Source organism: Aspergillus heteromorphus (genome assembly GCF_003184545.1).
Source record: "Aspergillus heteromorphus CBS 117.55 chromosome Unknown BO70scaffold_6, whole genome shotgun sequence".
NCBI classification, from domain to species: domain Eukaryota; kingdom Fungi; phylum Ascomycota; class Eurotiomycetes; order Eurotiales; family Aspergillaceae; genus Aspergillus; species Aspergillus heteromorphus.
In genome coordinates, this window is record NW_020290411.1 from 378,967 (window position 1) to 395,244 (window position 16,278).

Genomic DNA, 16,278 nt, shown 5'->3' on the forward strand with positions numbered 1-16,278 from the left:
GGCCATGACCTGACCCCATGTCTGACACCACAGACGAAGCAAGTGAAACTGATGCAGCACGTTCGATAAGGAGACCCATGAGATACTACATCTCGCCACTCGGTTCTAGATTCCAAGATGATTCATAGTGGAACACCGTCCCAGGTGTTTTCCCCATAGTAGCTCTGGTAAGCGAGCGGATGCAAACACGGCAAACTATAAAGTGCCTCGCGCCGCGCCGCGCTCGACTTGCTCTCCGGGATCCCATCCATCCACTGATTCAGCGCAACTTCTGATTCTAACACCTTTCCTCTCACGCATATCTCACCAGTAACTCCGTCTGCCACAATGGAAAGAATTGAGGAAGACGTGGCCACGACTGAGTCTGCTGCTCCATCCGCCACCACCAAACCTGTACAGCCCAGACAAGATGCCGCGAGACGCCGCGAGAGCTTTGGCTCTCACAACTCCCAGACAGCCAAGGAGTGAGTATCATCCACACATCACCTCCGTTGGCGCAATAATCATGCGCTCGCGACAGCACGACTTACTGACATCCTTGCCACAGGTTCATCGAATCCCAGATCCAACTCGAAGCTGACGCGCGTGAAGCCCTTCCATATGTGAGGAAGCCCTCCCTCCCCAGAAGACGGCAAGGAAAGGAACAGACACACTAACATTCAACCCAGGCCTTTGACTCCTGCACAAAAGCCCTAGGTCCCCTCCGTCAATCCCTCTTCGCCTGCTTGACCTGCAACCCTCCCGCGACCACCCCCGATGCCTCCTACACCTCCGCAGCCGTCTGCTACTCCTGCTCCATCTCCTGCCACGGCGAACACACCCTCGTCGAACTCTTCAACAAGCGAAACTTCGTCTGCGACTGCGGCACCACTCGCATCCCTTCTACCTCACCATGCACTCTCCGAAACGACCCCAAGACGGGCGCAAAGGGCGTGCACTCGGAAGAACCGCACCCGGACAACAAATACTGCCACAACTTTCAGAACAAGTTCTGCGGCTGCGCAGAGGATTACGATTCCAACACGGAGCGCGGTACAATGTTTCAGTGTCTGGGTCTGGGCACCGTGGAGACAGGAGGGTGCGGAGAAGATTGGTGGCATCCGGAGTGTCTGATCGGACTGCCGCGCGACTGGTACAAGGGCGTTAAGGAAGAGGGCGATGCTGCTGGCGAAGATGTCGCTGATGACGAGGAGGATGAAACCCCCCTCCCGCCCGGGTTTCCCGCTGAGGAAGACTTCGCCATTTTCCTTTGCTACAAGTGCGTGGACTCCAACCCATGGATCAAGCGCTACGCAGGAACACCCGGTTTCCTGCCCCCCGTCTACAAGGAAGGCGGTTTCGCCAAACCATCTAAGGAACAAAAGCCGACCGCCACAAACGAGCCCTCCGTCCAACCAACCGAAGACCAGCCCGCCAACCCCAAAAAGCGAAAGGCCGACGACGACGCTGAAGAAGCCAGCGAACCCGCGCCCAAGCGACCGAAAGATGAACCTTCAGACGAGATCAAACCAGAGCCCACGGACGAACAACCCAGCCCAACCACCACCCAGGATGACACCAAACCCGAAACCACCACCACCAAAGACGCCGCCACAAACGACACTACCACCGACACCACCTCCCTCTCACCCCAACCCAAACACACCACCCTCCCGGTCCCCCCAACCGCGACATTCTCCCTCTTCCTCCACGACGACTTCCGCGAGCACTTCTGCCGCTGCCGGACTTGCTACCCCCACCTCGCCGCACACCCCCAACTGCGCGAAGAAGAAGACACCTACGAGCCCCCGATGTCCGAGGATGGCGAGGACGGCCCCAACGGCGGCGGTAGCACCGGCACGGGCAGTCTGCTCGACCGCGGTGAAGCAGCATTCAGCAACATCGACCGCGTGCGGGCCATCGAAGGCGCCATGGTCTACAACCATCTCCGGGACAAGGTGAAGGAGTTTTTGAAGCCGTTTGCCGAGACCGGCACGGCCGTCAGCGCCGAGGATATCAAATCGTATTTTGAGAAATTGAGGGGTGATGATCATTCCATTCAGGATGCGGCGGGGCAGGCGTCCGCTGGAAGGGAAAATGGTGATGATGGTGATGATGGTGGTGAGGGGGATGGTGGGCGGAGGGAACAGAGCGGTATGTATTATTCTTGATTGATTTGGTGTATGGTGCTAATGTGGTGGTTATAGGGTATTGATTTACTGCTGCTATTGTTGTCGCTACTGCTGGTTGAATGTGGTTTGATGTAGCTGGGTATATGAGTGACGATATGGTTACTAGGAGGTTCCGGATGAGGTATGATTAATGGAGGCGTTCATCTGGTTTGCATTTATTTTTTATTTAATTCCAATTTACCCTAAGTATATCGAGACTGATTTTCCACTGGCACAAATGTAACGTAAGTACTGTAAGTGTATTGTTTATTGAGTATGTGCTTATGTCTCAATGAGATGCATATGGATAGTTTCGAATATTTTCATGGGGCACAGTAAAGCTGAAACGCCGGTGTGAATGCATCTAGATTCCCGAGTCCGAACGCCCTGAAAAAAAAAGATCCAAGAAGAAAGACGTCCGTCACTCTTTCAGACGCTTCGCCGCTCTTCCTAGGAGACTGTCATCCGGCAGTCCACTCCGCTTCGTACCAGGTAGGCTACCAGATCGGATATCATTGTCATCCTGCGTGACACGACGATGGGGATACTTGCCCTCGAATCCCTGGAAGCAATTGGCGGATATGGGGCCCCCGTTCTTGAAGTAAGGATGCTCCAAGGCTTCCTGGGCGGTGATCCTCTTCGTGGGGTCGTACTCCAGTAATCGTGACAGCAAGTCGAAGCCGTCTGCACCCGGTGTACCGGCACTTGAATTGGCGGAGTATCCGTTGTTCTTGAGGCAGTTTTGGAACCAGCCTTCCAGGTTCGATGATCTGTTAAAATGCCCCGGTGCCCGTGATAGTGCCAGGGACTGGAGCTGGGAATATTCCGGCATGGATACCATCCCAGGCCAGGTTTCTTTATTCGGTAACCCCATGATTTCCATTATTTTCATCATTTGATTGCGCTGGAACGGAACGGTCTTCTTGCTGTCCATCTTAGCTTCCTCGCCCTTGAAAATGGGCCGAAGGGAAAGTAACTCGGCGAATATGCACCCGACAGCCCAAAGGTCAACAGCCGGTGTATAATGCCGGCTGCCCATGAGAAGCTCCGGGGCACGGTACCAGATGGTGACGACCACCTTGTCTCCGGAGAACAGGGAGTTGAGAGGCTTGTAAAAGAGACGGGCCAAGCCCAGATCTCCGATGCGAATCGCACCACTGGAGGTTACCAGTATGTTTGCTGGTTTGAGGTCACGATGCAGGACCCAGTTGGTGTGAAGATACAGTAATCCATTGAGCAGTTGAAAGAGAATCGACCTGACCATGGAGGCCGGGATAGCATGCCTCTGCGGCTGCGTGTGATGGTGGATGATCTGCAGAAGATCGTGCTCGGTGTACTCGAAGACCATGAAGATACACTTGTCCTCCAGGATGATCTCGGCCAGCTGCACTACATTGGCATGGTCCAGTTCGGAGCACAGGGACATTTCCCGGATTGCCGACTGCGAGAGGCCGGTGTATTGGACCACCTCCCCTTCTTTATCTGGCTTGAACCTAAACGAAGCGTGAGTAATGCGGGGCCAGTGCACGGACGGGGAGGGGACATGCTCACTTCTTAATGGCGAACTCGCCTTTCTGGCCATTTTTGCCTATTGCTTTGTAGACACGGCCATAGGTGCCACTGCTGATAAACCCCACGATGTGGTATTTATCCCGGACCCGGACTTTGCTGGTGTAACCGGTCCCAGGAGGTTTTCGCGTATCTATACTCTCTTGATATCGAAAGGGAGTCAGCACGTGGACCATGCGCGCATCGGAAACAACACAAGAACTCAACGGCCATCGGAATCCCACGGGAAAGGAGCAAGGGGGGACTAGCTCGTGGACCACACGGATAGGGGCAAGACGAGCCAGGAGAGGAGGCAAACCCCTCCCCTCCAGCCTCGACGACCGGCCCAAAGCGGCGGCGGCCTGGGAAAGGGAGGGCAATTACCACGTGGATAAAACCCGCCGACAGAATTATAGAACGGGAAACTCTTTCCAAACATGATGGAGGAGAACAGACAAAGAGGACAGCCGTAAGAAACCCCAGTGATGATTCATTAGAGTAGAGAAAGAGAAAGAGTTCAACACGATCTTCAACCAAAGTACATAGTGGGAGGAGAAGTGGCAAAGGGTGAGACAGCAGTACCACTAGTAGCAGCAGTAGCAGCAGTGGCAGCAGTAGCAGCAGCAGTAGTAGTAGTAGTAGTAGTAGTAGTAGTGGATAATAGGCTACTTAGTAGTGCAGGAGGAGTAGTAAATGGATCGCAACCAGTATTACCATCCACAGCGGCCTGCAGACCCTTCTTGAGAGACACAGGCCTGGAAGTCGCACTTAACGGGCCGGAAGAGGAAGGCGGGTTGGTCAGACTCATGGAAGAGGCGGAGGTGGAGGCGACCGTACTTTTTAGCTATTTATTAGCTAGTGGTGGTTGGGTCCGTGGAAAGCAAAAGGAAGGGAGGTGACGTGAACCACACTGGCGGAGACACTGTTCTCCACCACTACAATGCAGGAGCCAGGAAGGGAGGGAGAGGAGGAGGAGGAGGTGGTGGTAGTAGTGGTGGTGGTGATCCTGAGCGGACAAACGGGGTGAGCGTGAGGTGGGGCTGACTCAGCCGGCGGTCCCTGAGGCCGCAATTTCAAGTTCAATTTCAATATAGATCGATCCTGAATGGGATGGTATTAGCGACCGAAATTGCTAAAAGTCAATCTCGGGCACATGAGATGGACATCCTTCCTAGCCCCGCTGACCCGCGGAGATGTGGTCCAGAACAATCTTCCGTTCCAGTCTAGTCCAGTCCCGGTGCATCCAGATATTAACAGCATTGACAACAAACACCCTCTAGATAGATACAGGGTACCTGGTTAGGAGCAAGCAGCTCACTACCACACTAGGTATAGTTAGGTGCATAGTGCATACTCCCTACTCCCTACAGCCCTGGCAGTTTTGGCAGTTTGACCCTTCGAATGCATGTGTCCTCCCCCCATTCAAAAGTACCACTTCCAGGTAGGGGTCCTGACTTCCCCGAATTGGGTTCTAAATATATCCTCCGGTGTGTCCCCCTGATTCCCCGATAACACGGAGTTTCCTTATTCCCGACCCAAACGCCCTCCGCAACGTCATCCGGACGCACCTCCGCATCCGACAACTGCTGCATCCAAATGCCTGCAATGACCGGGTTGCGACAGACCTAAACCATCCCCAGTGGTCGAAGACTTCAGCTGACCGGAGACCTCGCACAGAGCGACGTCTCAACCACGCCATCCATGGCTTCCACCGAGCCCACCCGCTCCAGGGTCACGCCATACCTGGTCTATCTCGTGTTCATCACAACTCTGGGACCGCTGCAATTCGGGTATCATCTGGTAGGCAATAATAATGGCCTCCACGGGCTAGAATCACAATCACGTTTACTGACGGAGATCCTCCACAGGCCGAGCTGAACGCCCCGCAAGCCGTCATCACCTGTAACCGAAAGAGCATCCATGCCTCACCAACGGCAACCTCTCTCCCACAATGCATCCCCATGAACGCCTCACAATTCGGCCTCGTATCCTCCATCTACACTCTCGGTGGCCTCCTGGGAGCCCTGCTGGCAGGGCCCATTGCGACCAAACATGGCCGTCTCTTCGCTCTACGAGCCACAACCATCTTCTTCATCCTCGGCCCCATCGCTGAAACCCTCGCATCCGACATCCCACTTCTCATCCTCGGTCGACTGCTCTCTGGAATCGGCGCCGGCGCCTCCATCGTCGTCGGCCCCATCTACATCTCGGAGATCGCACCCCCCAGCGCAAAAGGCTTCTTCGGCGCCTTCACGCAAGTCATGACCAACGTCGGCATCCTCTTCACCCAATCCCTGGGATACTTCCTCAGCGACGGAAGCACATGGAGAATCATCCTCGCCGTGGCCGGTTTCCTCGGCATATTGCAACTCCTGGGTCTCGCCCTCGTCCCCGAAAGCCCAACCTGGCTCGCCGAACACCAAAAGGCCCCCCTCGCCAGAAAGGTCCTGCAACGCATCCGCGGCAAAACTGCCGACATCGACGCAGAGATCGATTCCTGGCCCTCCTCATCACCCCCAACCCCCATCACCGGCGAAGAACAATCCCTCCTCACCCCACCCTCCGGCAACATCCCACCCAAACAACCCCCCGTGACGATCCTCCATGCCATCACCTCCCCGACCTACCGGCCCGCCATCATCGCCGTCGTCAGCGTGATGATCGCGCAGCAATTCACCGGCATCAACAGCATAATCATGTACAGCGTGTCTCTACTACAAACCATCCTCCCCACAACCGCCGCCCTCCTCACCGTGGCCATCTCCGTCCTAAACCTCCTCATCACACTCGCCTGCTCCCCGCTCCCCGACAAAATCGGCCGTCGAACCTGCCTCCTTCTCAGCATCTCCGGCATGGGAATCAACTCCGCCCTCCTCGCCCTCGGCATCTTCTTCAACCTGAAGGTCCTCTCCGCCATCGCCGTCCTGCTTTTCGTCGCCTGCTTCGCCGTCGGTCTCGGTCCCGTGCCCTTCATCCTTGCGTCGGAGCTTGTCGGCCCCGAGGCGGTCGGCGCGACGCAGAGCTGGGCCCTCGCGGCCAATTGGATCGCTACTTTTGTCGTCGCGCAGTTCTTCCCCATGTTGAATGATGCGTTGGGTGGCAGGGGCAAGATCTATTGGGTTTTTGCGTGCATGGCGGGCTTGATGGGCGGGTTTATCTTTTGGAAGGTTCCTGAGACGAAGGGGAAGGGGAGCGCAGATGAGGTTTGGGGGAGGGAGGGGAGGAGGAGAACGGATTGAGTTTCGAGTTAGTGTTAATGTTAGTGTTAGTGTTAGTTGTTCGGTGAGGGTAGGATGTAGGGGTCCTTTTTCCCTTTCTCCCCCCTTTTCTTTGTTGTTCGTTGGTAAGATGCGGGCGCCGTTTTGCCCTGTTTGTTGCTTGTGACTGTGGTGACTGGTGCGAGTGTAGGTAGGTAGGTAGGTAGGTAGGTAGTAGTGGACCTCTGTTTGGTGCTGGAGAGGTTGGTAGAGTAATGATATTTTCTACTTGGATAGAACGGAGCGTCTGTGCTGTGTAGCGTAAGCAGGACTGAAGTCATCCTGGGTCCTACTGCAACACCTCGGCGTTTCAAGTTTGAAAGGCGAAGAAGTACTATGCCAAAGAACAATCCCGGTTTTGTTTATGAGAATCCAAGTACAATATCAATCACAAAACATAGAAACTCCAGCATATCTAACTCCCATGCACATCCCTGTTTAATCTCTCGCTCGCTTGCTTTTCATGCCCCAGAAAGCAATAGTATTTAGCAGTGTAGAAAAAGAATACCCAAAAACCAAATATGGCCTCATCTACTCATCCCAGGTTAAATATACCTGCTCCCTTAGACCCGACCCAACTACCTCTCTCACGATGATGTACCCCATCAAGTCCTGTTCTCCGACAATTGAGGATGCGGCTCAGTGACTATTGGCGTCCGAGGCACGCCCATCAAGCGGTCCCTGGCACGCTCCGGATTCCAACTATTATCGTTCTTAGTGTAAGCTCTCTTTGCCTCAAGCAACCAGTCGTCCCAGGCCGGGGTTTGCGGCGCGAGATTCCCTGACCGGACCCAATCAATCTGGCGGGTTTTCTTGATAGCTTGCCACAACACTGCAGTGTAACTTCCGCTAATTATGGGATCATCCTGTTTCACCTGGTATCGGCTCATGTCCCATGTGTCTTGTGGTTCGGTTAGCAGGGCCATCGCCCAGTAGAGGATGTTGAGGATGATGTAGGCGACGCCAACGGCGATTTGCATGGTCCATCCGCAGTTGCTGAATAGGATGATGGAGGCCATGAGAAGGACGGTGCTGCATGCTAGGAGCGACTGATGAGCTCGGCCTTGGAACACGTATTTGCAGGTCTCTGTTCCCCCGTAAAGCTCTCGTGCGATCTCCTCAGAGCATTCGACAACCACGAAGGCTCCGTTGCGCGTCTTCATGACGATGTTGCCCGGTGCCACTTCGTTGTTGGTAGGTCTGCGTGGGAGTCGCGGATACCACTGTGCGGATAGACAAGCGGAGCTGGTGGAGAGGGACATGGTTGCGAGGCCGACGAGAGCCACTCCGTCGTGGATCATGCCCGCCCAGATAAAGAGCCCGATGGTCATGAGGATCGAGACCAGTGTTACCAGGTTCAACGGACATAGGGTCTGCAGCGGGATGATGATTTCACTTTGTAAGTTATCCGGCTTTCCAGTGCTCTCGGGATCCTTCTCTTCTTCCGCATGGGTGATGGTGTAAGATCGGAACTCAAAATCTTTGACATCCTCGAGCTTGTGAATGACATTGGCGAAGAAGTTGAGTTCTGAGGTTCTCGTGCCGGAGTAGACGCCGGTGATTGACACTTCCTTGATAGATGGCAGTCGAGTGGGCCGGTCCGTATCCAGCAGCGTCTCGGGGGCTGGTAGGAGACGGGGGAACCCGGCGAAGGGAGATGCGGTGATAGCTTGCAAATGCTTTTCGATAGTTGATCCACCGATCACGGCCAAAAGACTGACAATATCAAACCGCCAGCTCTGCGCGTCGGAATCGAGCGTCGTCGGGAACCAGCCCATTTTGCACTGAAAGCACGTTTGAGGATGTCTGCTAGAAACAAAAAGCGAGCGAGAGAGAGATATATATATCAGAGCATTAACGAGAAGTGAAGAGTGTTATGCCTTGATCACAGCAGGCTGGGGCCACTTGGTGGTCATGAAGGTAGATCCTGACGTTGGAGTGGCAGAAGCGAAGCTTCTTATGTTGTCGGGGGCAGGTGAGATCCCAACTAGTAAGCGCTACACATGTCTCCGCGAACTGATCTTCAAGTGCGTCCAATCAATGGAGCGATGCAGACGCCAGCCACCTGTATGATAGGTGTTGTTCAGCTAATCTCCATTATTATTATTATTGCAGCCCGAACCGCTGCATTAGCGGTCAGGCTAGTCGTGGGGATGGATCTGCTAGCACAAGCCAACAGTATCATCTCTCGATCTACCTAGGGCTCGCTAGGTGTTCAAGAGGAGTTATGATAAAAAATATGACACCCGGTAGGGAGGAGATGTACGGAGTATATCATTAGCATTTCCTGGATGGCATTGTGTCAGGGTAAGACTCAGAGTTGAGAAGTTACCCCACCAAGGGCCATTGCATGCGCGGTGGGAGGTTTTAGGCGCGAGTGAGAAGCCAACCAGCCGCCACCAAGCAATCTGAGGAGTTAACCAGGCGGGCAAGCCGAAAGCCAATTTTAGTCCTGCACGCTGCACGCGATGCCCGGTTTGGTAGAAAACAAACAGCCTTAAAAGCCGTGTATACACGGTCGTCCAATTCGGTGAGTCCGATTCGCCGACCTGGCCAGCATCGCAGTAAGCTGCAGACTGAGTTGTTTCCAATCTAGCCCCTCCTTGCCTTTTTTTTTCGATGAGCTGTTGTTGAGCCGGGCTTCTGATCAAGCAGATCCCGAGCACCGCGTGAACCATCCATGGCATACTTAGATAACAAATCGAGGAGACATGGATGAGGTGCCAGATGCGACTCGGCTGGGATGGGGCACCGCGAACCGCAGACCCCACCTACGCCTGACAGGTGAGCCAAGTCCGTCCACAACCGTATTCCGACCTCGTTGTCTGGGCCTTGAGAAAAAAAGACCTTGTATCCGGGCTACCAGGGAGGCGATTGCAGCTTTTTCATGCGTGATGCCGGCTTGCCATCCTAGATGCAGTCGCAGCCTCGGGTGTAGGTTTAGTTCGGTGCAAGAGAAGCGTATCGTGTAGTATGCGCAAGAGGCCGCGCACTCAGGGACACCATTGATAAGGGTCCTCCTCAGCAGGTACTGTGGTCCTGAGCTGGCCCTGAGTTTTACGTATCATATGATGTACTCTGTACTCCGTACAGAGGGCGCAACAATATATACCTAGTCAGTCCTTCAGCCAGCCATTCGCCTCCAAGACCCGGGTGGCAGTATGCAGGCATTCTGCACTAGACTTCTCATTGTGCAGTAGTCGGTAGGTCTGTCACAGGTTGATCTCAACGGATCAGAAGTGAATTTGCCCATGTGTGCCAAGAGAAGTTCCCTTGCGAAGACAGGAAATGGTCTTGTGTATATTGTGTGTATAGTATATAACCTGGGGAGGCAGGTGCTCCTCTCATGGCTATTGCGGGCCGTCTGATTGGCCGATCCCCGGCAGAACAGCGCACCGCCTCACCGCCGGCGACGGGGTGTTTAGTCAGCCGCATCTGGGCCTCGTCGGCTTCAACCCGCAACCAAAAAAAAGGAGGTGAGCCTGATCCTTTCCCTGCCCATCCATCCGATCTCCTGTTCATCGTTTCTCCGTTGGCTTTCACAGAGCATGGACATCCCCCCGGGCGGGGGCGCAGGACTGAGGCAGTGAACGTCTCAGCCTTCTTACACACTTCCACAGCCATGCAGACTTTCACATACTGGTTGGTTGGGTGCGAGGGGCAGTCGATCTGCTGGGGGGTTCACTCTTATTGGATCTCTCCGGATGAACCATGAGGGGCTTTCAGATCTCAGATGACGTCTAGGCAGCAAGAAATGGCCTCCCTGGACGGAGTGCTGTACCCGTGGGACCGAAGTTCACAGACAATGGAAATGAAAATACGGAGGACTCCCGATGAATAAATACTATATCACGCCCCGGGGTGGTACAGACAAACTGACAGCATCCATCAGCCTTTGACTGCGGCAGGGAATATCTATAGCCACACCACTAGGCAGCCAATTTCTCGTTCCTTGCACGGGCATGATCAGTCGACTGCGGGTGGAGACCATCCCTTCTTCTGTCAAGTTCTTCCCCAACGGTGTCGGGGACTACTCGGGAAGTTCGCAGGGTCCAAATAATGGGCACCCTCCTCGTCCCCAGGCTGGGACCGACGGCTTCCGAGAATCCCTCCCTCGTAGTTGCTTCAGCCATCGTACGCTGTAACATATATAAAAAGTAGCCTTGGGGGCCGAGGATCAGTCCTGGGCCAATCTCTCTGACAGTCTCTGGGTCTCAACAGTCAAGAGAGTGCGACAGGTGCCCCTCCCCACCCAGATACGAGGCCGTGCCTCTTGTTTTGCTCCCTCTTTCCTTGGACGAGTCCCGGGCCCCATCGTAGATTATTACTGCTGAGAGCTTGTGGTCCATCCGCCTTGTCCGTGCTTTTAAGTTCACTACTGCCCACCACGTTCAAGTTCCCTTTGCCGACGCGATGCTCCCAACGCTGCATCTTTGAAGGTGCCAATTGCAGTTTGCAGTGTGTGAGAGCACCTCCTGTTGTCTCGTGTTGTCTCCCGCGCAGTACGACCGTGGCCCCGTCTCTAGGTCTCACTGGGTCACCCCGAGCAGATCTTAGATCGGCCGCAATCAACTTGACAGGCAACCACACCGTGACCGTGGCATCTCTCCGGACGGTGGCCGGGGAGCTCTGAACCTCCACCCCCAGTCATTGTTTCCCCCCTTATTTACCCTTACGACAGACATCCTCCCCAATCCCAACACCCTCTCCCCTCCTCCACCCCCTAATTTGTTCTAAATCTCCCTCTGGCCGTCCGTTCTGCCGTGTTGACGCGACGTGTCTTCCGCATCCGTCGAACCCATCCCCCTCCCCGCACTGCCGGCGGTCGCCATGGTGCGGCTACCGTTGCCACAACGTCTCAGCACCCACCTGAGCACCAAGAGCAACTCTACAACCCCCGGTCAAAGCAGGAGTACAAGTCCCATGAGAATGCCGGAAGCGAAGCCGTTGATCCTGAAAGTGTTCGCGATCCGGGTGAGTGAGAGCGGCGCATCCCGCGACTGCGGAGCTTAACTGAAGCTCCGACTGCACGTTTGTATGCCTGCTAACTCGGGCTGTCTACGCCTTCAGGGAAGGAATCTCGCAGCCAAAGATCGAGGCGGGACCAGCGATCCGGTAAGGACCCTATTTTGGCGCTTCGGAAGATTGACCTACTGATGACGGCTTCTTTACGCAGTATTTGGTCGTCACGCTCGGAGATGCCCGGCAATCGACCCCCACGATCCCCAAGACCCTGAACCCGGAATGGAACGTGACGTTCGAAATGCCCGTCATGGGCGTGCCGCTGTTGGAGTGCATTTGTTGGGACCATGACAGATTTGGCAAGGATTATCTTGGGGAGTTCGACATCGCGCTGGAAGATATATTTCAAAACGGCGAAACTCATCAGCAGGTAGGTGCTCGCTTGGAACGGCTAGAGTCGAACGGGACTGATCCATTCTTTGAAGCCGAAATGGTATACTCTCAGGTCGAAGCGGAAGCCGACGAAGAAGAAGGATAGTATGGTGTCTGGAGAGATTCTCCTCCAGTTCACGCTTCTCGACGCATCGAACCCAAACGCACCGGGGTCGGAGACTTATCAGAAGTTCAGAAACCTGGTTTCTGCTGGGGACGAGGAGGACGAGCTCCCGCAGATCCCGTCTATCATGCTGGATGATGCCGACAGAGAGGAGGAAACCTCGGATGAGACGGACGATCCGCTGAAGCCCGAGGTCATGGAGAAGCGGAAACGCAGGCTGCGTCTGAAGCGTTTGAAACGGAAATCGCTTGCAGCAAGGGCATATCAGTTCTCTGGCGCTGGCAACGGCGTCCAGGGGATCGTTTTCATGGAGATTGTGAAGGTCACAGATCTTCCGCCGGAACGGAATGGTGAGCTTGCTAACTCTTGCGTGGGCTAGAAACATTGCTAACCTGACAGTGACACGCACTTCCTTTGACATGGATCCGTTCGTGGTCACTTCCCTCGGCAGAAAGACTCTTCGAACGCCGGTCGTCCGCCACAATCTCAATCCCGTGTATTACGAGAAGATGGTCTTCCAGGTTATGAGACATGAGCAGTCTTATACTATTGGATTCACGGTTATGGATAGGGACAAGTTTTCTGGAAACGACTTTGTCGCTTCCGCGTCGTTTCCGGTCCAGGCTCTTATTCAGTCAGCTCCCGTGGCCGACCCCGAAACCGGGCTATATAGTTTCGTCGACCCAGCCTCTGAATTGACAGGGTCCGAGCCAGGTTCTATCACCAGAACCCCGGAGATCAAGATCGCGATAAGCCGATCCCCATCGGCCAACAGCTTGTCAACCTCGCCCAGGTTTGGTACACCCAGAGGCTCTTCTACCTCATTATCCAGCCAGACACTGCAGGAACAGACAACCCTGCTTCCTCCCCGGAGTATTCCCGAATCGGGTGAGGCCAGTATCCCGACAACTCCAACTGCTGCCACTTTTGACGGCGATCGGATGGGTCCGCCCGAGGCAGATGGCCTCCAGGGATATCGGATACAGTTGAAGTTAAAGAACAAGGACAGATGGGAGGATAAACACTTCCCAGAACTCTTTGTCAAGGCGAAATATGTGCCGTACCGTGCACTTCGGCAGCAATTTTGGAGACTCATGCTGAAGCAATACGATGCGGATGACAGCGGTCGCATCGATAAAGTCGAACTGACGACGATGCTCGATACGCTCGGCTCCACCTTGAAGGAGTCTACCATCGACAGCTTTTTTGAACGATTCAGCTCGGAGAACGAGCCCAGTTATACCATGGATTTGACATTTGACCAAGCTGTGATGTGTCTGGAAGATACGCTGCAGGCCTTGCAAAAAGACCCTGGGTCACCGCCAAAGAAGCTCACGCCCACTCTTTCGAGCGGCAGCCGCGAGAGTGATGAGCAGTCTAGCAGCGATGAGCTCATTATTGGGTCTGGCTCTGTTCCCGCCAACGCCGATCCCCGGGCCATTTCCGTCCCTACATTGGCGAGCGATGAGCAACCGAGCTCGAATGATGAAGAGCTTCAGCCCGACGATCTGGGCGATGAACGAGGAGAAGAGCATGTCATTGAACTGAGGGAATGTCCTCTGTGCCACCAACCTCGCCTTTCCGCGCGCTCTGACGCTGATATTATTACACACATTGCCACCTGTGCGAGCCGGGATTGGCGACAGGTGGACAATCTCGTCATGGGCGGTTTTGTCACCTCGAGCCAGGCCCAACGCAAGTGGTACACCAAGGTGATCACGAAGCTATCCTACGGTGGCTACAAGCTCGGTGCCAACTCGGCAAACATCCTTGTTCAGGACCGAATCACCGGCCAGATCAATGAGGAGAGGATGAGTGTCTATGTCCGGCTTGGTATCCGGCTGCTGTATAAGGGCCTCAAGAGCCGGGAAATGGAGAAAAAGAGAAGTATGTTTACGTTAACCCCTCAACTTGAGTGACAAGCTGACATGCCACTAGTCCGCAAAATTCTGAAGTCGCTCAGTATCAAGCAAGGCAAGAAGTACGACGACCCGGCATCGGCCAGTCAGATCCGAGACTTTGTCAACTTTCACCAACTCGACATGGGTGAGGTCTTGCTCCCGATGGACAAGTTCCGAAACTTCAACGAGTTCTTCTACCGGGCCCTCAAGCCGGATGCTCGGCCCTGTTCTGCCCCGGACGAGCCCAAGGTCGTTGTGTCGCCTGCTGATTGCCGAGCCGTGGTTTTTGATCGTTTGGATGAAGCGACGAGCATTTGGGTCAAAGGGCGCGAGTTCTCTGTTGCCAGACTTTTGGGAGACGCCTATCCCGAGGACGTGAAGCGCTACAAGAACGGGGCTGTGGGAGTTTTCCGCCTCGCGCCGCAGGACTACCACCGCTTCCACATTCCGGTGGATGGGGTCATGGGAGAGCCCAAGACCATTGAAGGTGAATACTACACCGTGAACCCGATGGCGATTCGTTCCGCGTTGGATGTGTACGGCGAAAACGTGCGAGTCCTCGTACCAATCGACTCGGTTGCCCATGGCCGCGTCATGGTGGTCTGTGTCGGGGCCATGATGGTCGGCAGTACGGTCATCACCCGGAAGGCGGGCGAGAAAGTCTCCCGAGCGGAAGAACTTGGATACTTCAAATTTGGTGGAAGCACCCTCCTTGTTCTCTTCGAAGACGGTGCTATGAAGTTCGACAGTGATCTGGTGGACAACTCGAAGGGCCCACTGGAGACGCTGGTAAGAGCCCCTTGCTGATTGCCTGCGTGATCACCACTGACGTGCTTGTTCTCTCTATAGATCCGTGTTGGTATGTCCGTGGGCCACAGCCCGGACATCCCTCAGTTCGAGGCGGATATGCCCAAGAAGACGGAGGACGTCTCTCTCGAGGAGATGCAAGCGGCCAAGCGCAGAATCGAAGGCAGTCTGGCCCCCCCGGCAGACGCCCCTGCTGTAGCGTAGTTGACTTTCCTGCTTTCCCTGCGTTCGGGCTGCGTTCCACATGCGACTATTCAGCAGGACGATTAATCATCTTGGCGTTTGGGTTGATGTTGCAGGCCAGGCGCCTTCATAGCGATTTCTAGCACACTTGTAAAGGTTACAGACGATACGGTAAGCGGACACGCGGGCACGCGGGGATGTACACATGTTAGATACTAGAACATCGGTAATGCACATAGTTCGGATTCTGACCAGCCTGGCTAGACTAGAGGAACTTTCACATCTGGGAGTCGAAATACTATCTACTCTCTACTCTGCATGAGGCTGTTCTGTCGGCGTGGCCCAAACCGGCCTAGCGCCCTCCCCACGCGCCACGACCAAAACAAGCGCGTGCTGCGGCAACTCGCCAGAGCCAAACCCCCTCGTCATCCCGACGCCAGAGCTTAGCCCTTCTGCGCAAGGAGCGGTTTCCACGTCCGCCAGTCTGTCTGTCTGCCCGTCTCCATCTCGACTTCTGCAGTGGTCGCCCTCCCTCAATTGCCGCATCCCTCGAGCGGTTCCCGACCGCGCGACCCGCATCGACACGACCCCCGTTGCATCCGAGAGAGCTACCCGTCGGCCTGGAGACTGCGACCGCGACCGCGACCGCGAAACCAGCCAACCCAGCCCATAAACCCGAGCTAGTCGATCAAAAGCACGATTATCCATCTCAGTCCGTATCACTATCCAGCATCCACAGTCCGGGGGGAAGGAATCTTGCGGTGGTGACCCCGAGAGCGCCCGTATCAACACGACGCAACCCCGTGAGGAAATCCTCGCGAACATAACAACATCATCAACATTCACTCATTTTTTTCCCATCAGTCTCCCGCGCCCATCGAGACAGCGAGAGCAACACCGAATACGAACACGGC

The 16,278-nt window shown here is 54.9% G+C and overlaps 5 protein-coding genes across 5 annotated transcripts; 3 read left to right on the forward strand and 2 right to left on the reverse strand.

Moving 5' to 3' along the window:
- The first annotated feature begins 244 nt into the window (after positions 1–244).
- On the forward strand, positions 245–2,369 carry BO70DRAFT_378133 (putative metaphase-anaphase transition protein (Mlo2)). Its single transcript, XM_025545248.1, has 4 exons — positions 245–464; positions 548–602; positions 669–2,133; positions 2,187–2,369. Exons 1-4 carry the CDS (start codon positions 328–330, stop codon positions 2,192–2,194), a joined length of 1,665 nt encoding a protein of 554 aa, XP_025401396.1. The 5' UTR covers positions 245–327; the 3' UTR covers positions 2,195–2,369.
- Positions 2,370–2,540: 171 nt separating this feature from the next.
- Positions 2,541–4,137, reverse strand: ssn3 (cyclin-dependent serine/threonine protein kinase SSN3; the record flags this gene model as incomplete). The annotated part of the gene is made up of 3 exons (XM_025545767.1): positions 2,541–3,643; positions 3,702–3,861; positions 4,086–4,137. The coding sequence occupies 3 exons, from the start codon at positions 4,135–4,137 to the stop codon at positions 2,572–2,574; spliced, it is 1,284 nt and encodes a 427-aa protein (XP_025401397.1). The 3' UTR covers positions 2,541–2,571.
- A 1,104-nt stretch (positions 4,138–5,241) lies between these two features.
- BO70DRAFT_360125 (putative MFS glucose transporter) lies at positions 5,242–7,329 on the forward strand. The gene is made up of 2 exons (XM_025542706.1): positions 5,242–5,498; positions 5,567–7,329. Exons 1-2 carry the CDS (start codon positions 5,400–5,402, stop codon positions 6,935–6,937), a joined length of 1,470 nt encoding a protein of 489 aa, XP_025401398.1. The 5' UTR covers positions 5,242–5,399; the 3' UTR covers positions 6,938–7,329.
- A 69-nt stretch (positions 7,330–7,398) lies between these two features.
- Positions 7,399–8,846, reverse strand: BO70DRAFT_195942 (uncharacterized protein). The gene has a single exon (XM_025538547.1). It carries the CDS (start codon positions 8,731–8,733, stop codon positions 7,561–7,563), a length of 1,173 nt encoding a protein of 390 aa, XP_025401399.1. The 5' UTR covers positions 8,734–8,846; the 3' UTR covers positions 7,399–7,560.
- Positions 8,847–11,586: 2,740 nt separating this feature from the next.
- BO70DRAFT_195948 (putative phosphatidylserine decarboxylase Psd2) lies at positions 11,587–15,477 on the forward strand. Its single transcript, XM_025538548.1, has 7 exons — positions 11,587–11,929; positions 12,026–12,070; positions 12,132–12,347; positions 12,403–12,823; positions 12,873–14,360; positions 14,412–15,163; positions 15,224–15,477. Exons 1-7 carry the CDS (start codon positions 11,786–11,788, stop codon positions 15,383–15,385), a joined length of 3,228 nt encoding a protein of 1,075 aa, XP_025401400.1. The 5' UTR covers positions 11,587–11,785; the 3' UTR covers positions 15,386–15,477.
- Positions 15,478–16,278: the final 801 nt, after the last annotated feature.